Source organism: Haliaeetus albicilla, chromosome W, assembly GCF_947461875.1.
Source record: "Haliaeetus albicilla chromosome W, bHalAlb1.1, whole genome shotgun sequence".
Lineage (NCBI taxonomy): Eukaryota > Metazoa > Chordata > Aves > Accipitriformes > Accipitridae > Haliaeetus > Haliaeetus albicilla.
Window position 1 is genome coordinate 10,279,907 of NC_091515.1, and position 27,354 is coordinate 10,307,260.

At 42.7% G+C, this 27,354-nt stretch overlaps 1 protein-coding gene across 1 annotated transcript; it reads left to right on the forward strand.

Annotated features, from left to right (window-relative positions):
- Positions 1-2,441: 2,441 nt before the first annotated feature.
- LOC138683464 (BDNF/NT-3 growth factors receptor-like) lies at positions 2,442-26,093 on the forward strand. Its single transcript, XM_069775243.1, has 5 exons — positions 2,442-4,003; positions 10,847-11,019; positions 16,592-16,826; positions 21,302-21,437; positions 25,954-26,093. The coding sequence occupies exons 1-5, from the start codon at positions 3,983-3,985 to the stop codon at positions 26,091-26,093; spliced, it is 705 nt and encodes a 234-aa protein (XP_069631344.1). The 5' UTR covers positions 2,442-3,982.
- Positions 26,094-27,354: the final 1,261 nt, after the last annotated feature.

Here is a 27,354-nt window from a genome sequence, read left to right on the forward strand (position 1 = left end):
ACTGCCATTTTTTATTTATTTAGTAACTCAGTTCAGCTCAGAAAGGTAAGAGGAATGGATAGAGTGTGACAAGTTGCAAACATATTCTGTACAGATCACTTCCGTGGCTTGCTGTGTTTTGCATTTGACAGTTTGGTATGGGACAGGCTGTTTATTTAAATGCTTGGTTTATATAAGGCATTTAGCAGCAGATGTAAGTGTACTGTACAGAAGTATTTCATGTTTCTTATTTATTTTTACTCTACATTGTTTGTGAAGTCCTCCAGGATCTTGACAAAAAAGTCTCTTTACCACTAGGGTAAACATCAGTGCTGTTCTGTGTTCAAAATGCAGAGGACCCAAACAAAATTTAAAAGGTTGAATGTGTTTATCACCAGGTCTTTGATGGTGGTATTAAAGAGAATGAAATGAAAAACTGCCTCTACTGAAGTGGAGTTTTGCTGCTGACTCCAGCAGGCCAGGATTTTAGCCATGCTCTCTGCCTACGAAAGTTAATGGGTTTTATGAGCATTTTAAAACGATGACACTTATAATGTGGAGCTAAACTTCTCCTCTCTCTAGTAAAGGAAGGGAGACAGCCTTGTAGTGCTATTGGGGAAGTAGAGGGAAAGAGAAATCCCCAAAGAGGTAGGATTGAATGACAGTTTTGGCTGAACATGAACAGGAAAAAAACAGGACCTCATGGTTTCAGTCTCTGCCCTGATGAGAACAGCTGGTGAAAGGGAAGTTCTAACGCTGGCAAAAAATAATGGCTCATTTCTTAGTAAGCATTTTTTAACATACAGGTCACAGTGGCATTTAAGCCCACATGATATCCATAAGGTGAAAAATCTGGGCTAGTCTGTCTGTCTGGGAGCCCAGCTCCTAATCCCTCACCGCTGCCTGCTGTCCTGGCTCCCGATGGCATTGGGAGGCACGGAAGGGCCTGTAGGACTTGGGTGGAAAGGAGTCCTGCCTCTCTAGTAGAAAAGAAATCTCCAAAACTGTTCACAGTCTCCATCTCCTCCCACTCAAATGGACTGATCTGACCATAATTGGATTCCCTCGCAACAACCAAATATAATTACAGCCTATCAACTTGCCACGCTTTTCTAATGCAAGCATAGGGAAATGTTTGTAAAACTGTAATCAACCAAAGAGTTTTGAACGGCTTTCATTTAAAAAATAATCCCTGCATCTTTAACTGTAATTGAAGACCTCTGTTAGTATTAGGGACTGTTTACTGATTTATTTCCTGTGAGTCGAGACATGAACAATTAGAATAACTGAAGGAAAGCAGAGCAACTTAGATGATACTGCACAATGGCAGCACATTTCAGGCCTGATATGAGCCATGATATCTGGACCCTCTGCTTAAATTATGTTTGAGATGTATATCACATATCCTGTATTTAGGTAACGCTCCAGGACAGTAATTCAGCCTTGATATTTGTTTTGTTATGAAAATTAGTAAAGGTGAAGCAAGGCAGTTAATTTGCATTTGTGAGGAAAACATGTCTTTTGGTTCAGGCCTGTCTCTTGTTCTAACTGTATTTTATGCTTTATTTAAAAAGCCAGTGCTGACAAGGAAATTAAAATAAGGAGTATATTCCTACTGACTGTAGGGAAGCTGCTCAGCATTTGAGCAGCTGGCCAAAAAGTTGTGTGTGTGTGTGTGTATCTTACCATAATATAACTTAATTTTACAGTAGACCAGAGTTTGACAAGAATCAAAAATGTTTGTAACTTGTGGTCTCATTTAATGTCTATTTTGCTATTATCTCAAAGCATGGCTTTTCAGTTTTAATGAGAGACCTGTCATACAAGGAGGACCATTTTCATAATTGCCTCACCCTGCAACCACAGCAATAGCAGGAACAGGTTTTTGTGGGCCTGGAACATTGTAAATAGCCACTCTTCCATACTGTGCTGCCCAACAGGCTGGCTGTTATATGAAATGAATGTGATCACAGCAATTCTGTCTGTGTCTGATAGAGTGTTGGAGCCAAACGGTATTGGCATGAGTAGTGGGAATATTGGGATCCAGAGGGCTTAAAGATACATATCACCCAAGTGCAGGGTACTGACACACGGAACAAACTTTACAACTCGGAGAGTGAGTTATAAAGCAGGCATGTTTATTCCAGCGCCAGGGTGCAAGGGGATTTCTCCTCAAAGCTTGCACACCGTCTCAGCAAGCAGCCAGATATTTATTACACCAGGGCATACATATTCACAGGGTTACACAGTACAAAATATACATATGTATAAGTTGGGGCGGGGTTAGTTCAAAAGCTTGTGTCAGCAGTTCTAAAATGTTTGTGTCATCTTGTGCAGGCTCAGATCTGTCTCTGGTGGTCGTTTACTTCTTCAGGGGTCTTATCTTCCTCTTCTTCTTTTGTCCTCTAGTGAACTTTAGTCATTCAAGCATGCTCTCTTCTTACTTGGTGATTTCAGCGGTTTTTAACAAGTCCTAACAAGTTCTGTGGTAAGACTAGCATCGCAGTTCCCCTTATCACTCCCTTTGTCTGGCATGTCAGTCCTGGAGGAATACCAGTCCCTGATAAGCTTAACCCTTGACAGACGCCACAGGCGCCAGGCCCTGGCAAGCGAGCCTCGAAAGAACAAACAAGGCCAACAGAATTATTAAACATTTAAGTGGTCAAAAGGCAGATGGTTATTTCCCTGTATCAGTACATTGAGTACTCCTGTCTGTAGGCTGTGCACTCTAGAGGTTGTCAAAATGGAAGCTAAAAAGCTAAATAAGTATTGGCTCTGTACCCTCTACAGACCCATGCCCTCAACCTCATTTGGAAGAACCCTACAGCAATGGCCTTGTCTATAGCTTATCTTTTGTTATGGTTTGAAAATGTCAGCACCGAAATATTTAATAGTCTCTCCCCACCCTTTGAAAACAGTACATTTAGTCATCACCCTGGAAATAAGAAACAGAGTGGCATGCTGGCCTGTGAGAGGGCAGCTGGGCATTGCACCTCTGGCACTACTGAGCCCTGCAGGTGAGTGGCAGCACACTGGGAGTGGCTAGCTGGGAGCTCAGGGCCCCACAGCATCCCTTCATGGGATCAGAGCATGTGCAGCGAGCCTGTTTTCATGCTGGCAGTGGGTTTTCTGGCGCCTGGTTGAGTGGCAGCTGAGTCCTGTGGAGGTGCGCTTCTCAGGTGTGCCGCCTTCCTGGTAGGCTTATGCTGGAGGTGGCTCAGGGCATCCTGGGTCTCTCTTCTAGTTTATTCCAGCACCAGGCTCACCTCACGTATGTACACGTTATTATGAAGTATATATGCAGTGTTCTGAGGTTGCATCTTCACAGACTTATGATTTGGAATATATGTATTTTCCTTTCATAGACTCTGGCTCCTTTCCCCAAAGTTGGTGATAGCAAGGGGGACAGGCTGTGTCATTTCTCTCCACTGCTGTTAATAGCAGCACTCCTTTTTACATTCTTTAGTAATGGAGATAAAGTAGTTTCTAAGTAAATGGACACCCAGTTTGGAACATGCATGTGGTCAAGCATGGAGCCTGAGGTTGGTCCACATCTGAATATATCCCAATCTCCGGATTGTTTATCCAGCAGCATTCACTGTTATGTATGTTCTACAGCACACATCCAAGCACAATGATAAATAGCTTTTTCCCAGATGACTCTTAATTCTATGTCGTCTTCTTATCCAGCAAATGCACTACATTCCAAATATAAATATATTAACACATTCTTTTTGGACAAAGTGCTAATGACATATAGGCACATTGATTCTTTTCATGATATGCACTGCACTGTACAGGCAAACCTGTCTCCATGTGGCCATAAGCACAGACCCCTTCTTGTTGTGGCCTTTTAGTTCACTTTTGACCTCCATTTTGTGTTCTGTTCACAGTTGTTCAGCACATCAAGCGCCACAATATTGTTCTTAAAAGAGAACTCGGAGAAGGAGCCTTTGGGAAAGTCTTTCTGGCTGAATGCTATAACCTCTGTCCCGAGCAGGATATGATCTTGGTGGCAGTGAAGGTAAAAGAGTCTAGGGTTTCCATTATTAATTCATGGTTGCAGCTAATGCTATTTTATTTGTAAATGATCATGTTTTCCTATTCCGTAGCCCCATGTAACTCCTGTAATATATGTGGAGGAGTTCACAAGGCTAACAGAGCATTAACAGAACATGAAATTTGATCTTGCTGTGGATTATAAAATGAGAGCTGAATTTCGTAAGGAAAAGGAAGAAACTGACAGTGTCACAAAGGGGCGAAATCTTTTATGACCTGATTAGTGAAAAATAACATTTAAGTCATTAAAAATACATGACATTTGTGTGTCTAAAAAAAATAATCTATAACCAGATAAGTGAATAGGCTATGTGTATAACTGCTAGTCAAAGGCGGCCTATTTTTCCATGAACTGTGCAATACTTTTAGTCAACCTTTGAAATTGTCTGTGGGTAATCGTCATTAATATGGCTGCCAGGAATGTTATAAAAAAACTTGTAGATAATATTGTCATGTGCTGCTAAACACTGGCTGTATGGAAATCCAGAAGTCATGATATTTCAGACCCTGGGGAGTGATACTTGATTATTCTCCATTCAACCCTCCCAAAATACAGTCCAAAGGAAAAGGAAACTACGTGAAAACAACCATAACCTTGGACTTGCCAGTATTCAGAATAATTCTCATGTTTTTGAGGGGGGAAACAAAGGATTTCTTTGGAACCGTGGAAGGGCACAGACTACATGGCACATTGGGAATCTACTAAGAAGTAAGAAGATTTCCATCATGATCTTGGAGCTTGCACACCAGACTTGCTTCACTATGCCAAGCCTTTTTGTTCCTCAAAATACAACCACTGAGGTCAATTGTCATCCTCAGCTATGCATGCAGGCTAGAAAACAATATCAGTGAAAACATACTCTAAGAGTTTGCCAATTCTCCCTGCCAACAGTCTTTTGTCTCTATCTGTGTTCTGCTGAAAGCTGAACAAGGTGTTCAACATTTAAAGTATCTATCTCATTTAAGGCAGTAAGAATATACATTTTAGAATCTGGGCTGTACTTAGGGATCAGAAAATAATACTATCTGTCCATTCACAATTAGGCAACTGTGTGTACGTTTTGGATCAAACCATACAGTAAAAGAATCCTAGCAGATCATCTTTTTGAAATTGTAAACAAGAAACAGAGTTTTGGATCTGGCAGTGAGAGAACACAAAAAGAGGATGGATTTGTTGAGTACTTTCTTGCTCCATCAAAAATAGCAGGGTTTTTTGGATTTACCAAGGTTACAAGCTTTTCGATACTCAGAGTTGTTCACTCATGCTGCTGACTGGTGAGAAAAAATGAAGCCCTGAAGGTATATATAGACAGGAGAAAGCAAGAGAGAGGAGATGACAAAACTAGAACTGATGGATTTTTCTACTGTAATTTGGTGAAGCTAGAGTGAAAATTTTCCTGCTCCAGCCACCAGTGCGGAACCCCTCACCCACCTCACTCATGCTGGTCCCCCCCAGTAGCTGGTTTTGGGAACAAACACCATTCCTGCCCCAGTGGCTGGAGGCAAGAGACCCCCCACTCGCTCCAGTAGCTGACACCACAGGCCAGGGGTGCCTACATCCTAGGTCTGAGTCCAGTAGCTAGCACCAAATTCCACTCACGCACATACAGGTCTCACCAGAAGCTGGCACTTGGTCCTTGCAAGAACACATACACACGGGATAGAGTGAGATTATGCAGAGAAATAGTTAAGAAAAGATTTAATAAGAAAATATAAAGTGATAGGTGTCGTGGTTTAACCCCAGCCAGCAACTAAGCACCACGCAGCCACTCACTCACTCCCCCCCATCCAGTGGGATGGGGGAGAAAATCAGGAAAAGAAGTAAAACTCGTGGGTTGAGATAAGAACGGTTTAATAGAACGGAAAAGAAGAAACTAATAATGATAATGATAACACTAATAAAATGACAACAGCAATAATAAAAGGATTGGAATGTACAAATGATGCGCAGGGCAATTGCTCACCACCCGCCGACCGACACCCAGCCAGTCCCGGAGCGGCGATTCCCCGCCCCCCCCTTCCCAGTTCCTAAACTAGATGGGACGTCACATGGTATGGAATACCCTGTTGGCCAGTTTGGGTCAGGTGCCCTGGCTGTGTCCTGTGCCAACTTCTTGTGCCCCTCCAGCTTTCTCGCTGGCTGGGCATGAGAAGCTGAAAAATCCTTGACTATAGTCTAAACACTACTGAGCAACAACTGAAAACATCAGTGTTATCAACATTCTTCTCATACTGAACTCAAAACATAGCACTGTACCAGCTACTAGGAAGACAGTTAACTCTATCCCAGCTGAAACCAGGACAATAGGACAGACTGCGGTGATCAGGCACAGGGCTCAGCCAGACAAGCGTACTGACTGCCCCCGTTTTTCACGTGACTGGCCCCTTTTATACCCTTTTATGCTTACCCCTTTCTTTATTCCTTTCTGCTCCCCCCTCCCCCTGCATGTCCCCCATGGGGTTTGTACAGCTCTATCGATTTCTGAACCCTTCCCAGTCCAGGCCCGTGCGAGCATCCTGTGTCTGGTGGGGTTTGTTTCTTGTCATTGTCTCCATGTTTGCTTTGTCAGGTCTGGGTCTTGGTGTATTTTGGTTTCTGGCTTCCCGCTTTTCCTTTGGTTTCCCAATTGACTATATTCCTGATCAGATAACCTGCTGGAATGAACATTCTCACACGCCCTCATCGATTAGTATGACTGACCAAGTTTGGTTCTCATGTCTCCCTTATCATGTGTCAGTCAGGTTTATGTCCCTGAATGTTCTTGTTTATGGCTTCCTCCTTTTCTTATTTTCCCTTGCTGCACTGAAAAAAGGTCCTTGACCAGATACCCTTAAAGGAGCAGACACACTCCTTTCACATTTCACTCCTTTTTACATTGCCCACTTTCAGTTTCTTGCACCAACTCTTGAAGATCCGATTCTGGTCCCTGTCAAAGAGTGAGTTTTTAGCTAACTAGACCATTGGATTGATCCCTGTATAGCCAAGTGGTTAATCGCCTGGCACTTCCTGGCCATTCTCTTTTATTATGGTACAAAGCATAGCTCATAGTTATGCTCCAGTTAAAATTGAGGGCAGTATTCTCACTGATCAGGGATGGGACCTCACAGGCATGCAGAGAGCAAGACAGATGATTGTGTCCAGATCCCCTTGTTGGGCACAGGGTTTGGCCCAGTGAAAATATGAAGATTTTTCATCCCAGAGGAGCAGTCCCAAATGCCAGCAGCTGAGGGTAGGTTGTCTCCATGAACAGCAAATGCTTTAGAGAGCTTCAGCCTCCTGAGTGAAACCAAAATAAAAATGTCCCTGTGCAATGGCCAGTGGAAATCTATAACTGGTAAGTAATAGGAGGATTTAGGCAGCAAGAAAGCTGAGTGAGCTAGCCTGGGGGAAGCATTATGTCACCTGCGTGAGATTCATCAGAGATTCATCAGAATTTCTTTTCCTTCACCAGCATGCCTGTCGATTTTTGCCTGCTGGTTGCTGGGCAACTGCGGCAGCCTTGTACAAGCATGCTAGAAACCCTGGCACTGAATCTCACAGGAGCTACTTCATCTGACTCAAAATGCATCAAATATCTGAAATATTGACATTGCTGTAGCAAATTATATAGGAGCTAAGAGTTCCAAAAAAACCTCTAGTAGAGTGCTGCCTGTACAAGATGAAGAACATTTCCACGGCACCTGCAGAGGAAAACTAAAGGTTTCCAACTCTTCAGAACTTCTTAGGTCAAAACCACCCCTCATTTCTTGAGCTTAGCTATTGTATGGTGATGGGGAGCAGTAATAAGGGTTTCACAGTGAAAGTCTGAAAGAGTGTAAAGGAAAGGTATCCTGAGAATTTCATTACCGAGTCATACTGATGCTGGTGAGAGCCAGATTCCCCTGTTCTTGCTCTGACTGACTTGTAGATGCAGCTCAGTGGTGTAGGGGTGGATTGAGGAGCTACAGGTTTGCACTCCCTATGGAGCACAGATCTGCAGAGACCAGTTTCTAAGTGGATACCTGGACAAAGATCCCATAGAGGAGCATAAGTGTGGGGTGGCGGTCCATCTATTAAGTGTGAAAAGGCTGAATTCAGTGGTTGTGGAGCTCCTGTAACAGCCAGGGAGTCCCTCTTTGCCCAAGGGAGCGTGTCTCTCCTCCTTAGCTGCTGGCCGAGTAGGGTTGTATGTACATGGAGTTGTCTCTCAGTTCCTACTCGGGCAAAACTCCCATGGACTGGTGAGAGTGCTTTGCATGCTAAAGCTTTGGTTTACTTGTCAATAATGATAATTATTATTCATATGTTTTATATCTCTTGTGCTCTTACGGTTTTATTTTCCCCTTGCACTGAGAACATGCTAAATGCGTTACTCTGTCATTTCTATGTAAATTCTGTGTGCTTATTAATTTTTGTTCTTTTCACTTTCCTCCTTGCCTGACTGTAAGCTCTCTCTCATGCATTCTGTCTATTGTCTGTGCTGCATGAAATAATGAAAAGGGACTTGGCAATGCTGGGTAACAGAAATTTCAGTCACCCCTTGGTAGCAGAAACCCTGTCTGGGTTTTACCTGGGTTTAGACCTTTCTGCATTTTGCTGTTTGACAGAAAATGTGTAATTGCCATGGCAACTGCTCTGTCATATGATAATTTTGCTGTTTCTGTGAGATAAAAAGCACTTTCTGAAATATACAATATACCAGCCTCACAGGACAAAGTTTTCAGCATTTTTACTGTCTTTCCAGGGAAAGAGTATGAGCCTATGCTTCTCCCTGTCAATTTTTTTTTCCCTCCAGGTTGCTATTATTTAAAAATGTTTTTTATATGAATTGTTTTTCTAGCTCCGTTACTCAGAAGAATTACAGTCCAATTGCTTTATACATGAAATCAGCAGAGGAAACTCAAGTGGCAACAGAATTCTCAATGGTGATTCCATTATATAATGTAGATTGGACTGTGGGTCGGTGCCCGTATCATGTTAAAGCATCATCCCAGAGCTTGGAAATGTTGGAAGACATGTTCCAATTCAGTTCTCACCTGGTTCAGATATGACTGTGTGGGGACCATAGGTGGGGAGATGATATGATATCCACCGTAGAGGATATAGCTCTGTGTGCTGTATCATAGTTTGTGAAGCAGCCAAAATCTTTATTGCATCATTATTGGTAAAACTTGTGAAAGAGGAGCTCTGGGCCAGAAAACACGGGAGGGTCCCTCACAGAAGGGGTGTTTGTGGCATGACAGATTTTTATTGCTTCTGGGATCTACAGAGCCTGAAATCCACAGGGGAAAATACCCTCAACTTGGTAGGTGGCTGTTCAGTTTGCCCTGCTCCTTGTCCCACCATCTGGACCTTATTACGGTAACTGTTCATTTTTGGAGACCTATGTTGCACTTTCATAAGTGAAGCAAGTGTTTTCTCTGACAGTTGTCTTTTAGCTCCTCATTCACATATGCATACATATAATACAGAAAAGTGGATAGAATTGTGTCTGTTGAAGAAAAACCTTGAACAAACCATGACTTTGTTACAACTGAGAACTGGGTTTGTTGGCAGAACCATTGCATTGTATCAGCTTGTTCTGTGTCTCTTCTCATGAGTGTGGTTGGTCCCGTGCTCTCTATATGAATTGGGGATAGAAAATAACGTGACTGGATGAACAGGAAAAAAACATCTTTAGTTAAGGCAAAGCAACTACTTTTTTGTCTCATCTTCCTTCACATTGAGTCTAATTGTAGTACAGAGGTAGAGAGCCCAGCCTTCACTTTCTGTGAACGACAATTTGTGAGCACTGGTAACCTGTTGCCGTTCTCTTACTATTTTAAAAATATTATTTGAATTAATATAGTGCAACCACTGTACCTTTTGAAGGTAGAGCATAGCAGTGGTTTATTGCTATTTATGATTATTCCTTACTTAACTGGTGTCAGAATTGGGTTTTTTTAGTGCATGAAAGTATTTCCTTGCTCATGAAGCGTAGTTCTTGAGGAGAGATCTAAAACTGCCTGTGTGGGGGGGTTAAATTAGCATTATTTCATTATACAACATTTAAGCCTCCCATTTGATCCAGTGTTCATATATTTCCTGTAAAATGAAAATATGCAAGATTTTAAAGCTGTATAAATGGGGAAAAAAATAAAATTACCCCCCCCCCAATTCTGTTCTGCATCTACTTCCTCTCTGTCCATCAATTTAAGATTGATCCTCCAGTTGCTTATGCATATGCTTAATCTTAGACATATGAGTAGATTTACTGAATTCCAAAGGAGTTTCTGGCTGAGGTCTCAGGTTGTAAGTTCCGGTCCAGGGATGTACCCTTCCATAAATCTACCTAAGGTATAGCACACTGTAGGGGCCAACATCAGCAACAACATTAATAATAAATAACAAATGCATCTACATTCCCGCTAAGCATTTTAAGCAAACAAAGCTTTACTTTAAGGAACTTACAACAAAGGTAAATACCTATAGGATACTAGAGTTTTGCTTGAGTTAAATGCTAAAGGCCATAGATCAGCCGTGTACTAGTATGTTTTTCAGATAAGATGAATTTCTTTTTGTTCTGTTTTTTGAAAACACTTGGCACAGTAAGATCATGAGTATTCCTGTGTCTTCTTACAATAAAAAACGTTGTATGGGATGATGTGTGGCAGGGGAATGAAAGTTGTACCACTGTTATTTAATTGCAATTGCATCACATCTACATTGCTAAACCAGTTACTAAGAATGTACTTTCTCCATCCTTTACACTGTAGTGTCCTTATCTTACCCTTACAGTGCCTTCCCACGTTTGCTGCCTTCTGCGAACATCTCCCCTTCCTCCACCAGATGCTGAAGGATGCCAGTGACAATGCCCGCAAGGACTTCCACCGTGAGGCAGAGCTGCTGACTAACCTGCAACATGAGCACATCGTCAAGTTCTATGGCATCTGTGTCAAGGGTGATCCACTCATCATGGTCTTTGAGTATATGAAGAATGGAGATCTTAACAAATTCCTCAGGTAAATCCACCAACATGTGTTGTGCTGGAAAGTCAGAAGTGGACAGAGGAGGTAGGCATTGCTGGTACTTAATGCCAAATTAACTGCTCTCACTGAAAAATGCGGACACCTAAGAGTGAAAATCTGTGCAGCACTGCTGATTCATCTTGTGTACTGTGATGTGGGGCTTGTTTCTTTACTTATTTGGAAGCACTATTAAGTTAATCCTTACACTTTCCACCAAAATGGGAACCAAAGGAATAGTGTTTTCAGTATATTTCAGCATATTCTGAAATGTTTGTTTATAAAACTTGCAGTAGTAATTGTTTCCTTGCCTCTCTTCTGCTAGCACTTGGGAAGATCCCACTAAGCACCTATCTCTGTCTGTAGGTGTCTAAAAGCTGTTGAGAATCTACTTCCCTCCTCTCAGTGTTTTGAAAGGGTACCATTAATCTGCAGCAAGAAAACTTTGAGCCTTGGAAATTTCAGTGCAATGGAAATTACTACATCTTGGGAGCTAGTTTGGGGCTTTTTTTTTAAAGCTATTCAGGAACGTGCATCTGAAATTGAAATTTGGTAGTGAAGCAGTCATAAATGAATAGGTGATACCTAAGGTTCACAAGAATAGATAACTCATGAACCAGTAAGTATGTCCAGTGGCCTTGTGCATGTACAATTTCTTCTAGCCTGCGCTTGTTGACATAAAAATAAACAGTTAAGAGACAAGGTTAGCACCTACATAAAACATTTGCATAAGGGACTGTTCATTCAACGTCTCCTATGTCGTTTCCATCAAAGGGTATGTGCTGGTTTTGTCTGGGATAGAGTTAATTTTCTTCATAGTAGCTAGTATGGGGCTATGTTTTGGATTTGTGCTGAAAACAGTGTTGATAATACAGGGATGTTTTAGCTATTGCTGAGCAGTGCTTACACAGAGTCAAGGCCTTTTCTGCTTCTCACATCACCCCCACCAGCGAGTAGGCTGGGGGCGTGCAAGAAGTTGGGAGGGGACACAGCCGGGACAGCTGACCCCAACTGACCAAAGGGATATTCCAGACCATATGAGGTCATGCTCAGCAATAAAGCTGGGGGGGGGGGGGGTTGGTGGGGAGGTTGCTGCTCGGGGACTGGCTGGGCATCGGTCGGTTGGTGGTGAGCAATTGTTTTCATTTGCATCACTTGTCTTTCTTGGATTTTATTTCTCTCTCTTTGTTATTTTCCTTTTCATTACTATTATTATTATTGTTATTTTCATTTCATTTCATTTCAATTATTAAACTGTTTTTTTCTCAACCCATGAGTTTTCTCACTTTTAGCTTTCCGATTCTCTCCCCCCATCCTGCTAGGAGGGTGTGAGCAAGCTGCTGTGTGGTGCTTAGTTGCCGGCTGGGGTTAAACCACGACAGGGTATCACAAATGCATTTCAGTGTCCTGAGAGCTCTTCTGCCTAAGGATAACTAGTGGACACCACCATTTTGGAAAGATATCTGTGTAATGCATGCTACTGACAAAGCTGTAAAGCAATCAAACTAATGTCCCTTTAAATGGGTTTGGATTTTGTATCTAACTGAAATTGCTAGTGACTGGTAGCGTCGCCACTTTTTATATCCTTGTGAAATGAGTTTGCTGTCCTTCTAATCTCCAGTGAACAAATAGCCACGTCATAAAAGCAAAAGGCATCAGCTAGCATCCTCCCTTATTGGCAGAGCTAGCAGGGTTGACAGGGAGACCAGGGGCTGAACTGAGGATGCAGAGCAAACACTACTTTTCGTGGGATGATTATCTCTCTGGCAGAGGATTTAAGTATATTGTCAGGGCAATATTGGGGCATTTGCATTTACCCTCTTGGACCTCTGCTGTGGATCAGAAGAGAGCTTCAATTTTCAAAGTTGCCAGCCCAGTGCTTTTTCAGAGCACCGAATTTCCATTAGAACAAGCCAAATTTGCAGCTGATTCATTGTCATCATGAGAAATGCTTATTCTTTGATTCTTTTTGATTGGCCTTTTCTTATCTCCTAACTCTCATTTTGAATTGTACAGAAAGGTAGTTTAGCAGACAGTATATTTCCTACATTAGTTCTTCTTTTTTTAAAAAATTATTAAACAGCCCTTGTCCTTAGAATGTAAAATGATTATACTGGGACAAACTGTTTAACCTAAGCTCCAATTTGTTATTCCTCTCGCATTTGCAGCAGCTTGTGCCACAGATCAGAGGTTAGTTGCAAACAGGCTGTAAAAACCTGTATTTCTTGCCCTGCAGCGCCACCAAAGGCTGTCAGGGAAAAATGGATCTGAAATTTAACCCAAAGGTGCTTGCTGCCTGTGTGCAGCCAAGGGCCGTTTCAGCTCTAGGACTACAGCCTCAAAGTCATGCCTGCTCTGTGCTTGTTCTGGCTAGCAGAGACCGATGTGGATCCAAAGGAATCTCTGTCAATGTTAGTGGCTATTGCAGGTACTGAGGAGCTCCTAATTCACAGCCAGCACCAAGAAGATAAGCAAGATGCATTAAAATAATCCAAAAGTTTCATTACATACAGACCATCTCCTCAAGAAAGCTAGTGAAAGATGAAGAGCTCTCTAATTTAGCAGACTCAGAGCTTCATGCTTGAGAAAGGTCATTAAAAAAAAAAAAATCAGTGCAATGAAGAGGTACAATGCTTTTCAATAGGAATTTGCCTCTGAGTCTTGGTTGGGAATTTCATATCTTCCCTTTTATTCCCCCCACCATCTCCAGCAACAACTGTATGGCTGCCTGTGGCAGAACAAGCGCAGTTAACTTCTTTGCCTAGTATCAGATGCAGTCCCAGCAATGCTACGCACCCTCCTTTATCTGTCACTTTGTTCAGGAAGTTCTTCCCCTGGGGGAATTTTAATATCATATTTCTAATAGATAGTGTCAGATTTGATCTCACAGATTTCGATTAATTTGCAGCTCTTCCAAACTCCTATGCCCTTCCCCAAGGGACAAATTAAGGCTACACCTCACCTCAGTTGATTAAAAAGGTGACCCTGAAACTCCTCTTTGTAGGAAGGAAGGACTTCTGAGAAAAAATAAAAATCAGTTCTAGGGTATTTTTTCAAAAAAGTTCAGGAGAGAAGGGCAGAAGTGGTCTCTGAAAGATTAGTCTGCGGGAATGGAATAAGAAAAGGCTTCTATAAAACTAGAAGAGTGGGATGGATAAAAAGGGCTATTCAGAATATTATAGGGTGTATCAAATGACGAATAACTGTCAGATGACCTCATTAATTGGCTAAGTACTGGCTAGTAATGCTTGACATAAAAATGGTTGTTGTGGTTTAACCCCAGCCAGCAACTAAGCACCACGCAGCCACTCACTCACTCCCCCCACACACAGTGGGATGGGGGAGAGAATCGGAAAAAACCCGGTAAAACTCCTGGGTTGAGATAAGAACAGTTTAATAGGACAGAAAGGAAGAAACTAATAATGATAATAATAACAATAATAAAATGATTGGAATATACAATGATGCACAATGCAATTGCTCACCACCTGCCGACCAACACCCAGTTAGTTCCCGAGCGGCAATTCCTCTCAGCCCCACTCACCCCAGTTTATATACTAGGCATAACGTCACATGGTATGGAATGCCACTTTGGGTCAGTTGCCCTGGCTGTGTTCCCTCCCAACTTCTTGTGCCCCTCCAGCCTTCTTGCTGGCTGGGCAGGAGAAGCTGAAAAATCCTTGACTATAGTCTAAACACTACTTAGCAACAACTGAAAACATCAGTGTTATCAACATTCTTCTCATACTGCACCCAAAACATAGCACTGTACCAGCTACTAGGAAGACAATTAACTCTATCCCAGCTGAAACCAGGACAATGGTACATGTAGGTATGCTGATATCTGTAGCCTCAAGGTACCAGGATATGACATATGTGTGTGACACATCGATGTCACTGATGTGACACTGTTAAGATAGCTGAAGCACACATGTTATAGTGCTTTGTTGGGCTTTCCAAATGCAGAAGGGTTTCCTTTGTCCTAGAGTGTGTAGGAGTTTCTCATGAGTCAGTTGACGAGTATATCTTTTAAGGGATTGCTAGATCTTGAAAACCTCTGATTTCTGAAGTTGTTTAGTTGATCCAGCTAGACTGTGTTTTGTGTCCTCTGTGTGAGACTGAAAGAGTTAATGTCTCAAACATTGTGGTGGGGCAAGTTCTGCATAGCAGAGAGCAAGACAGAGAAAGGAAGAGGAAAAGAAAAGAGAAAAATTTCACTGGTCCTGGGCCCAGCATTGGTCCAGCCAGTCTAGAGGTCCAGTTCCAGTGGGCACGTGCTTCAGTTTGTGTCCTTTTATCATCTCCTTGCCCCTCCTTCAGGTGGGCACTCGAACTCATTAGACTAATTAGGTGTCATGCGCAGTTTGTGCTTTCAGAACCTTCGGGAAATGGGTCAGTGGGCTTGGGGGTCGTTTGGGGAGTAACTTCTCCTTCCCTGCAGACATGACCATTGTTTGATCTTTGGCCATGCATGGTGAGCTGCCCTGCTCAGCATATCAGAACAGGAAGCTGCGCACCCTCCCGCATGCCCTCCGGGTCCTGTTGCTGATCTGTGCCGATTGGCTTCTTTTCACCTGTGGTTTGTTGTTATGCAGAGTTCGTCCTTATGCAGAACTTGCCCCACCACAATGTTTGAGACATTAACTCTTTCGGTCTCTCACAGTCTCACTCTTTCTCTCTCCTTTTTCATAATCCCTATACCTCATCCCTTTAGACATAAAACCATTGACCAAGTCTGGGACTAGGAGTGGATCTAGCCACCTCTAGGCTCTTCTCTGAGAAGGAGTCTAGAAAGCAAGGGGGTCCACTCTGAATCTCGTGACTCAACGGGAGGGCTCTCCTTATTCCCTGAATTGATGTATATGGTTACCACGGGTTACACGGTTTACTGAGGTAGTTTCATGCCAGTTTCTGTTGTGAGAAACCTCGCCACCTACTGTTACACCTTCCAAGTTCAGGCTGCTTCTGCCATGAATAAAACGTTCAACTGATCGTTTGGTGTCGCTTCACCTTAATTTAGCCTGAGGGAATTCTGAACTCACCACAACCCCTCCCTGGTCTGTCCAGTACTGGTCGTGATGTCCTCTTCCCATTGTTGAGAATTTCTGTGTTGGGCAGAACTCGCCCTCAGTGGTGAAATCAGCAAAAACAATGTCGTGCTGTGCATATGGATGGGAAATTAGAAGTATAAATCTAAAATTGCTGCACTTATTTCTCGGATGGCACCTGAGAAGGAAGTTAGCTAGGAAGTTAGTTACTGGAACAGAACAGGAGAAAGGTGGTGGTTTAGGACTGAGATATATTGTTATAAACCAGCTGCCTTATTTCCCTAAGCAATATGTTACCCATTGTGTAACACCTTAAATCACTTGTCTTTCTCACCATGAAAGAAAACAGTAAAGGAAAAAAATTCAAGAGGCAAATTCTCCCCTATTTCACCAATTAATTTATAGCCCTTTTTGTCATTATATTTGAGTGAGGCAATTTTGTGGTTTAGGGCCCACTAATGCCTTTCACTTCTCTAGCTTACAAGTGGCCTATTACTTCCTTGGCTTGCATTTTGGTGCAGGGCACATGGACCAGATGCAGTACTGATAGCAGAAGGCAACCGTCCTGCTGAGCTGACTCAATCCCAGATGCTTCACATTGCCCAGCAGATTGCAGCTGGTATGGTTTACTTGGCATCACAGCACTTCGTGCATCGGGATCTTGCTACCCGGAATTGCCTGGTTGGTGAGAACCTGCTGGTGAAGATCGGGGATTTTGGGATGTCTAGAGATGTGTACAGCACAGACTACTATAGGGTAAGTGAACTGCTATAATCAGTAGTAACTGAGGTCTCGTTCAGTCATCTTACTGCATTTATGTGACTGATTTACACTGGACAGTCTCTGTGAGATGATTTAGGGGCTGGCATATGGAGAAGCTGGTTCTGAGTAAATACCCATGGTAATTACTCAGTTTAAGCATTAGTTTTGGTAGATTTGGAGAGAGTTAATCAGAATAAGATTGGCATGTCCTTTTGTTTATATATGTTGGCTTTCTTTTCTAATAATAAATCATACAACAGTCTTTTACTCTGGGCAGAAATTTGGCATGTTTGCTTGGCTGTAGTGAAGAAGCAGCAGATAAAAAGGAAGAGCGGGTAATCAAATTTGGCCCAACTCTCAGAAGATATTAAAATATGTTCTTATACACTTCTAAGACAAATGGAAATTGTAGCTTTTGGTTATTGTACAATGTTTCAGTTTACTTAAATAGATATAATGGTCAGCAGCACTGGATGGGACATTTATTTTACTTGCTGAAAGCAAGCATTTCCTGCTTTAAGCCAGTTCTTTAGTCTTACTGTTTATGGCTGAACATTTGTTTTGTGTCACTCTGGTGAGGGCTGTAACTCAGTGGTGGGTAAGGATAGCCCATGGCGCTTGTTCATACTCTGGCCCTGGCCGTTTTCCCTGAGCTTGGTTGTCATAAAATGATCTGTGAAGTTTGCAAAGGGCTTCTAGGATCTCTAGGATAGACAGGACTGTGTACACTGATTATTGTTGTTAATGTTGGCTTTGTAGTTTGTGGCAAGTCATGTCGTTTACAGCATTTGCTGTTCTATACCATGTGTGTAACTTCATGGGTGGAACTGGAGTAAGAGTGGCAGCTATCAAGTTTTTGTAGCATGGGGGAGGCAATCCATGGCCAAGCTGTTAGTTTATAAATGCTAGAGTTGTATCCTGTAACATAAGCTACTCAGAATCTTTAAACACATTCTCTGTACCTGCCTCCCACATCACTTGTTACCAGCGAACTCCTTGTAGATAAAATGAAGGCCTATTCCTTAGCCACCTTAATTGGGCTGCTGTGTCTATAAAAGAACAGTGTCCCCTTGGCACCAGTGTTTCTGCGATGCCTGAAAAGAGATTGCCTTTTGTGGTGGGTTGACCTTGGCTGGCCGCCAGACACCCACCCAGCCGCTCTCTCACTCCCCTTTCTCAACAGGATGAGGGAGAAAATAAGATGAAAAAGACCACGGCTCAAAATAAAGACAGGAAGATCCCTTACCAATTACCATCATGGGGAAAACAGACTCAACTTGGGGAAAATTAATTGTATTTATTGCCAATTAAAAATAGAGTAGGATGGTGAGAAACAAAGACAAAACCTGAAACACCTTCCCCCCACCCCCTTTTTTCTGAGGCTCAACTTCATTCCTTCATTTCCAATTCCTCTACCCCCCCCCCCAACCCTGAGCAGCACGGGGGGGGGGTGGGGAATGGGCAGTTGTGGTCAGTACATACCAGTTCCTCTCTGCTGCTCCTTCCTTCTCACACTTTTCCCCTGCTCCAGCATGGGTCCTTCCCACAGGCTGCAGTCCTTCAGGATAAACCTGTTCCAGCATGGGGCCCTCCATGGGCTGCAGTGTGGATATCTGCTCTGGCATGGTCGTCTCCACGGGCTGCAGGGGAATATCTGCGCCTGGAGCACCTCTTCCCCCTCCTTCACTGATCTTGGTGTCTGCAGTGTTGTTTCTCTCACATTTTTCTCACTCGTCCCTCTCACAGCTGCTGTGCAGTGGTTTTTCTACCCTTTCTTAAATATGCTATCACAGAGGCACTACCAGCTTTGCTGATTGGCTCAGCTTTGGCCTGGGATGGGTCCGTTGCAGAGCTGTCTAGAACTGGCTGTGTATGGCACGGGGCAGACCAAAGAGGCCACCCCTGCAGCCCTCCCCACCCACTGCCAAAACCTTGCCACGTACACCTAATATACCTTTACATCTAAATGAGGCTGGACAGGGCAGAGGAATCAACACACAAGAGTTATTGTTGAGTGTTGTTTCATTTAACAGCTAAGAAGTAGCAGTTTCCTTTGTTCTTTGTCCCTTCTATAAAAAAGCACACCTAGTATTTAGTAAACATACAGACCAGATTCTTAAGTTTTGTTATTTTGGAAATTTGGCACTTCAAGCTATTTCTTCAATGTAAAATAAGCATGACTTCATTTCATAATTTGGATAAATATACAGAGTAGTAATCTCTGGCTATATTTGTGTTTGAGAGGACATCAGTGAGCACCAAAGGTCAGAGTTTCTTGATTTTGTATGAGCAATACTTTTGGGTCTGGGGGCATGTCTCTGTTCCGTACTTCAATAAGACTGAATTTATTTACCATGTTCATCATTATACTTCAGAATGAATGTTCATGCTTAATAGTAAATGTTTGAAAAGGCCTTGACAGAAAAAATAATGACTCCCTGCTGCAGAAAAAGTAAATGCAAAAAAAAAAAAAAAGGATGGAAGCTAGCTAATCCTAAGGGCTTCCTGAGGACAACTGAAACCTGGCACAAGCATGTGGTACTGTACTGACTCTAGTGTCATCTCACCTGCTCATATACCTCTGTGCAGGTTTACCTTTGTATTGTGATGCGACATGGAGATTAAAGTCAGAGGGTGTTAGAGAGTCCTCTGGGTAGAAATCAGGTCAGCCCACAACTTGCTACCACCTTTCTTATAGGATGGACCAACACTCAAACCAGAGCTGTTCCCAAAGATCTCATCTTCATTTTACCAACTGATAAAACTAGAAGAAAAATGGTGACTTGCCTAATAGATCTTACATATGCTTTAACACAAAGAGTCAATGAATATTTAAATATTGATTGATACCTTTCCTACAGCAAATGGAGAAAAACTCAACTCAGAATAGACTTGAAGGTTAGAGGCCTCCACTGGGCTGCAGGAGATGGAGGTCAAGCTCTGGGTCTCAACAGGCAGAGTAAGAACTTGATCCCCAGTGAAACAGGTCTCAGTATTGCTCTCCGTTTTAGTGGATGTGGTGGGTTGACCCTGGCTGGGCACCAGGTGCCCACCAAAGCCACTCTATCACTCCCCCTCCTCAGCTGGACAGGGGGAGAAAATATAACAAAAGGCTCATGGGGCAAGATAAGGACAGTTTAATAAAGTGAAAGCAAAGGTCGCGTGCGAAAGCAAAGAAAAACAAATTATGTTATTCTCTACTTCCCATCAGCAGGCGATGTCTAGCCACTTCCTGGGAAGCAGAGCTTCAGTATGCGTAGTGGTTACTCCGGAAGACAAAAATGCCCCCCTTCTTGTGGGAGCAGCTCAGAACGCCTGGCATTTGTTTTCAAGAGTGACCGTTAGAATTTGTTGTGCTGCATGTTTGCCAAGCCTTTGAAGAACTAGTTTCACATGGTCAGGTTGGAGGATGGCCTTGTGTAGGCCTGGGAAGATGTGGCTGAAGACAGTCACGAGTATGTGTATGGAATGTTTTTATCTTTAACTGTTCTGAGGACTGGCAAACATCCCAGCTGGGCCAGATATGCCCTCCTGTGTTAGTAGTATTGGTTGTATGCCGTTAGTTCTTTCTAGATCTTTGTTGAAACATATATAAGTTGGATTCTTTTGTGAAATAAAGGGAATCTTGCACAGATAGCTTGAGCACTTGATTGAGTCACTGCAGATGGTGAACCCAACATGATGGAGAGAAGAAGACAACGTGATCGAGAGAAGACGACATGATGGAGAGAAGAAGCCGGCACGATTAAGAGAAGAAAACGACGTGATCAAGAGGAGAAAAGACGTGATTCCCCTTCACTGCGGAGACCATGTAATCTAACAGGGAGAGTTCTGAAGAAGTGGCCATGACTCCGAGAAAATAGGTAACAGCAACCCCTGCGGAACGGGTGAGTTGCGAGATTGTGGTAGCATGGGGCAATCAGTTTCTCAGGAGCATAAGCTCTACTTAAATGCTTTGCAGCACATTTTACGGGCTTCTGGGTATAAAGTAACAGAGGGACAAATTGCTTCACTTTTAATATGGGTAAAGGATAATTGTAACTGATTTCCCACAAAGGGAACTTTTGATAGCAAGGTTTGGGAAAGAGTCGGGGAACATTTATAAACACAAAAAACTTTGGCCTTTGGTGTATCAGAAAATTTAATTATGACATGGAGATTTATTTATGCTGTGCTGGTGCATTTACAGCCGGCAGTGAAAATCATACCAATACAGCCTGATACTGCTTTTGAGGAGACAGTCTGTAAGCAGGCCGCTAATGAGCAGGAATCTGATTCTGATAATAATTCTTTTGTATCAGGCTGGGTGGACTCTGAAAAAGAGCTGGATTTATATCCCTCATTACCTCCACCACCACCTGCACTAACACCGTTAATGTACACATCCCGCCGGCAGGCAGGCAGACAGGCAGGCAGCGGGCGGGCAGCACGGGCTCCACAGGGTCGCTGACCCTTACCACTGCATACAGGTCCCCGCCGCCTCGACGCTGCCTCCCGCTGCTTTTGCACCCCCTTCACCACCACCGCCGCCTGCCACGGCCTCTGCATCCGCCACGGCCGCCACTGTGCCGCTGCCGTCCCCCACCCCCCCACCCCAACCGCCTGGTACTCCCTCTCCAGGGTTTGCAGAACTTAAAACAGAACCTGGCTTTGCTGTACCACCTGTGTCTCCTTCTCCTACTAATCTCTCTAACTCTGTGCCTCTGTCTAATCCTGTGGCTCCTTCTTTATAGCGGTGCAGAGAAAACATTATAGTGCCTTCAGCTCCGCCTTTACCAGACTTTGATACTAAATGTGACAATTCACTTAATGATTTGGGAAAAAATACACATAGCTTGATGCAACGCTGTCGAGAAAAAGCTCTACAGCAAGGTGATACCATGTTTACTTTTCCTGTTATATACAAACCCCATACTCCACCACAGCATGATGGTTTACCTTATGAAATGATAAAAGAATTACAGAAATCAATTCGTGAAAATGGGTTACACAATTCATTTACAATGGGACTAGTGGAAGCAATTGGAGGAACTTATACTATGACTCCTTGGGACTGGAAATTGCTTATGAAAACGGTGTTGACTTCTGCTCAGTATTCTGTATGGCAATTAGAATACAATGATTTGTCAGTGGAACAAATTATGGACAACTTGTCATCAGGGATACTTATAGATCAAAATATGTTACAAGGAACAGGCCCTTACATTACACCTCAGGCACAAGCAGCTTTGCCAAAGCAAGTCTTCGATCAAGCTGCTCGTATTGCAATCATGGCTTTACGACGCGTACCCGAAACTAGGCAAGGTATCGCTTTATTTGCCTCTATACGACAGGGCTCTCAGGAACCGTATGTATCTTTTATTGATCGCCTTCAAGCTGCAATAACACGGCAGGTAGAAAATCAGGAAGCTGCAAAAGCATTATTATTTCAATTGGCTTATGAGAATGCAAATACGGACTGTCAGGCTGCACTGAAATCAGTTAAAGGAAGAGCTACTGACATTGGGCAGTATATTAAGATATGTCAAAATATAGGGACAGAAACTCATAGAGTTAACATGTTAGCTGCTGCGCTGTCACAGCAAGTAAATGTTAAGCAAGTTACTGTGAAATGTTTTGAGTGTGGAAAATTGGGACATATGGCTAAGCAATGTCCTAAGCAACAAAGATCCAAACGTGATAAACCTGTAAATCACTTCTGCCCTCATTGTAGTTAAGGATATCATTGGGCGAATCAACACAAATTGAAATTTGACAAAGAAGGTAATCTCTTCCAGGGAAACTACAGGAGGGGCACGAGACCCAATGCCCCGCAAACCAACAGGGTCTGGAATTCAGTGCAGGCACCACTAACCGATGGGACTTCTACACAAACAGGCAGCACGCAAGAACCATCTATGACCTCCAGCCTGCAACTACAGGGAGTGCCGGGCTGGATTTGGCAACAGCAGCCGACCTCTCAATAAAAGAACAGAGAATTTATATTGTGGGGACTGCAATATTCGGACCTTTGCCTGATGGCATGTTAGGATTAATAATTGGACGATCTAGTGCTACGACACAGGGAATAATTATATACCCTGGAGTTATTGATTCAGATTATCAAGGGGAAATTAAAATCATGCTAGCTTCAATGCAAATTCCATGTACAATTCCGGCAAACACAAAAATAGCTCAATTAATATTGCTTCCTTGTTGGGTACCTCAAAACATGCAAAGTAATCGAGGTGACGGTAGCTTTGGTAGCACCGGGAGTCCTTTTGTGTTATGGTCACAGGAAATAACACAGCAACAGCCGATTTTAAAATTGCAAATTGAGGGTAGATGGTTTTCAGGATTGCTAGATACCAGAGCAGATGTTTCTATAATATCAAAACAGGACTGGCCAACTTTGTGGCCATTGCAAATAGCTCTTTCTACAATTGTTGGTATAGGAGGCACTTGACAGCCCATGTGAAGTGCCAAACTTTTGTCAGTAAAGGGGCCTGAGAAGCATGAAGCATGGATTCAGCCTTATGTACTTGATTCATCTGTAAATTTGTGGGGCAGAGATTTATTGAAACAATGGCACATTACTCTAACCACAGTCAATTCAAATTTATCCTAAGGGTCACTGATGTAAAACCCCTGCTCAAACTTACGTGGCTAACCTCTGCGCCCGTTTGGGTTGATCAGTGGCCGTTAAAAGGGGACAAATTGATACAAGCACATAAATTAATTCAAGAGCAGTTGCAGCAAGGACACATTGTCACTTCAACTAGTCCATGGAATACACCGATTTTTGTTATTCCAAAAAAGTCGGGAAAATGGAGATTATTACAGGATTTACGAGCAATAAATGCAGTGTTACAACCTATGGGGATTACCCAGCCGGGAACGCCAAATCCTGCAATGATCCCTAAAGAGTGGGAATTACAAGTCATTGATTTAAAAGATTGCTTCTTCACGATTCCTTTACATCCTGATGATTGTGCACATTTTGCCTTTTCAGTGCCTAGTGTAAATAACGCCGAGCCTATGCAGCGTTGTCAGTGGACAGTGCTACCTCAGGGAATGATGAATAGTCCTACTATATGTCAGATAGTAGTTGCTGTGGCTATTCAACCAAGCCGAGACACATTTCCAAATGCTATAATATATCATTATATGGATGATATTTTAATTGCAATAGAAACAACACAGTATTTGGAAAGTGTTATGCAACATCTTGTAAATTCTTTGCACACCTTTGGACTTCAAATTGCTACAGAAAAAAATTCAAAAGATGCCGCCCTGGAAATATTTAGGGTGGATTCTTACAGAAAGAACAGTACAGCCTCAATCATTAAAGTTGCAGACAGATATACGAACTCTGAACAATGCTCAAAAATTATTAGGAACAATAAACTGGGTACGACCCCTGTTAGGTATAACCACAGAGGAATTAAGTAATCTCTTTAACATTCTGAGAGGTGATCCTGATTTAACATCACCACGGATCTTAACTCCAGCTGCCAAGGAAGAGTTAAATCTAGTTTCACAAAAGATATCTACATTACAAGCCTGTAGAAGGGACTTAACTTTACCTGTTGATGTGTATGTCATACAAGGTCCAAAACAACCTTTTGCTATTATAGGGCAACATGATAAAGTTGCTCAGAAAATTTTATATTTGTAATGGGTGTTTCTCTCTAACACTTAAAAAAAAACCCTATTACACAGCCTTTAGAAATTATTGTGACTGTGATACAAAAAGCACGGTCACGTACTCAGTGTCTCATTGGTTTTGATCCTGATACCTTGTATCTTCCTTTTTCAAAACAAGATTTTGATTACCTTTTTGTTCAATCACAATCACCGCAAATCGCATTGGCCGACTTCATGAACAAAATTTCTTTCTCACTGCCTAAATGTAAGTTACTGCAAAACCTTCACACATTAAACATCAAACCACAGACGATAGTATCAGATACTCCTATTGTTAATGCTCGTACAGTTTTTGTAGATGGCTCTGGAAAAATGGGAAGAGGTGTAGTTGCCTGGCTAAATAATGGACTATGGCAGACATCTGTTGTTCTGTTACAAGGTTCCACACACCGTGTGGAATTACAGGCTGTTTTACATGCTTTAGCTTTATTTCCATCAGAACCACTCAATATTGTTTCTGATTCAGAATATGTCGTAAGTGTTGTACAGCGATTACCAGGATCTTACTTAAAGGAGATAAATGATGAAGACTTATTCAACAATTTTTTGGAATTGCAAACTCTTTTAAATAAAAGAGCTTATCCTTTGTTTATTTGTCACATTAGGTCGCACGCTGTGCTGCCAGGACCTTTGACTAAAGGCAATGCCGTGGCTGACTCTTTTACTGTCGGCACAGTGCAATTCCACTCTGCTGTGGCCTCTCATTCCTTTTTTCACCAAAATGCTGCAGCATTGCAAAAGATGTTTAATTTGACAAAAGCACAGGCTAAGGATATAATTCATTCTTGTCCAGATTGTCAAAGAGTTGCTTCTGATGCAGTGAGCATTGGAGTTAACCCACGTGGTTTACACTCTAATGCCATTTGGCAAAGTGATGTTACACATATATCTGCCTTTGGCTCCTTGAAATTTGTGCATGTTTCTATTGATACCTTTTCCTCTTATATTTGTGCTACTGCTCATTCTGGAGAAAGGGCATGTGATGTTCAACGACATTGGTCACGATGCTTTGCAATTATGGGGGTTCCTCAAACCATTAAAACTGACAACGGTCCAGGGTATGTAGCTAAATCTACTCAATTATTTTTGCAACAGTGGCAGGTATCCCATGTGACAGGAATTCCACATTCACCTACCGGACAAGCAATAATTGAGCATGTGCATCATGCTTTAAAGTCCATGTTGCATAAACAAAAAAGGGGGAACATGCCACCACAAGAACAGCTAGATAATGCTATGTTTACTTTGAATTTTTTAAATCGCTCACCAGACTTAATGGCCAGCACAGCGATAGATTGGCATTTTAAAACTCCTGATTCTATTTCACACAGACCTAAAGTACTGTATAAAGATCCTTTTAGTGGACCTGGTTGGAATGGACCTGTGGAACTAATCACTTGGGGGCGAGGGTATGCTTGTGTTCTTCTTCCCACAGGAACCAAGTGGATTCCAGCTAAACACGTGAAGCCATATCATGAGCTGGCAAAACCACTCAGACAACCCAATCCCACAGATGAAGACTCTGAATTTGAAGGAGAAGAGATAAATGAGGAGGAAGCAGCACATCGAGAATGAAAAAGCTATCGCATAGGGACATTTGAAGAGAACGCAACAACAAGCTAGCAACGTGTATCCTACTCCAAAGAATACCTTTTTCTAGCATACCTGGCAATAGTGGCCAGCAACAGTATTGTAAGAATTCTGATCGGTTTTCTTTGCGGGGTCACTGTGGCTTGGGTGCAGCATTTTTATTGGGCCCACTGAAGGTGTTAAGCCTAAGCCACAGTGACTATATAAAAAACCATTTCTTGTATAAGTTTGAACCTGACACAGAATCACAAAGATTTGGTGATGATATGTACTTCACATCCTTATGTTTTTGTAGCAGCTCAATTTCTAGATATCGCTTTACGTAACCATGCTTTTGAAACTAATCTGAATTAACCTTGGTATTTTAGCTGTTTTACTCATAAGAATATATCTGAATTAAGTCTTACAGTAATCATGCCAATGTGATGTCATGCTGAAATTGTGGATCCCTGTAAATATGACCAAATCGTGGGAAAGGGAATAAGGATTAAGTCAATTATCAAGGCATTTAAAGTGGACAATTAGTCGCCCAAAACAATTTATAGGATGGCTCATTGCCTTTATAATATCAGCTATCATTATTGCAGCTACTGCCGCCGTTGCTACCATGGCGCTTGTGAAATCTGTTCAGACTGCTCACACAGTAGCTAATGTATTAAAAAATGTTACGTCTGAAATGAATACCCAGGTACAAATTGATCAACAATACTAGAATGATTGGATGCTTTAGAAGCTGTTGGTAATTTGGCTTGGGCTGTATTGGGTTTGTGTGGCAGGGTTTTGGTAGCGAGGGGTTACAGGGGTGGCTTCTGTGGGGGCTGCTGGAGGTTTTCCCCTGTATCTGACAGAGCCAATGCCGGCTGGCTCTAAGACGGACCTGCCGCCGGCCGAAGCCGAGCCGATCAGTGATAGCGGTAGCACCTCTGTGCACAGAGAAAAAAAAAAAAATAGAGGAGAGAGAGAGGAAGAGACAGAAAAAAAGTAATAAAAACAAACGGCTGGAGAGGGGGAAGAGAAATGCGGTTGCGGAACACACAGAAATGGCAGTTGAAGAGTGAGAACATGTAAGAGAAACAACCCTGCAGACACCAAGGTCAGTGAAGAAGGAGGGGGAGGAGATGCTCCAGGCGCTGGAGCAGAGATGCCCCTGCAGCCCGTGGTGAAGACCATGGTGAGACGGGTTGTTCCCCTGCGGTCCATGGAGGTCCACGGTGGAGCAGATATCCACCTGCAGCCCGTGGAGGAC

Excerpts from the sequence above, each read along its gene's own strand:
- LOC138683464 (XM_069775243.1), top strand. The coding sequence starts at position 3,983 with ATGATCTTGGTGGCAGTGAAG. Across the intron at positions 11,020-16,591 it reads GATCTTAACAAATTCCTCAG|GGCACATGGACCAGATGCAG; the intron begins GTAAATCCACCA and ends ATTTTGGTGCAG. Across the intron at positions 16,827-21,301 it reads ACAGCACAGACTACTATAGG|GTCCCCGCCGCCTCGACGCT; the intron begins GTAAGTGAACTG and ends CACTGCATACAG.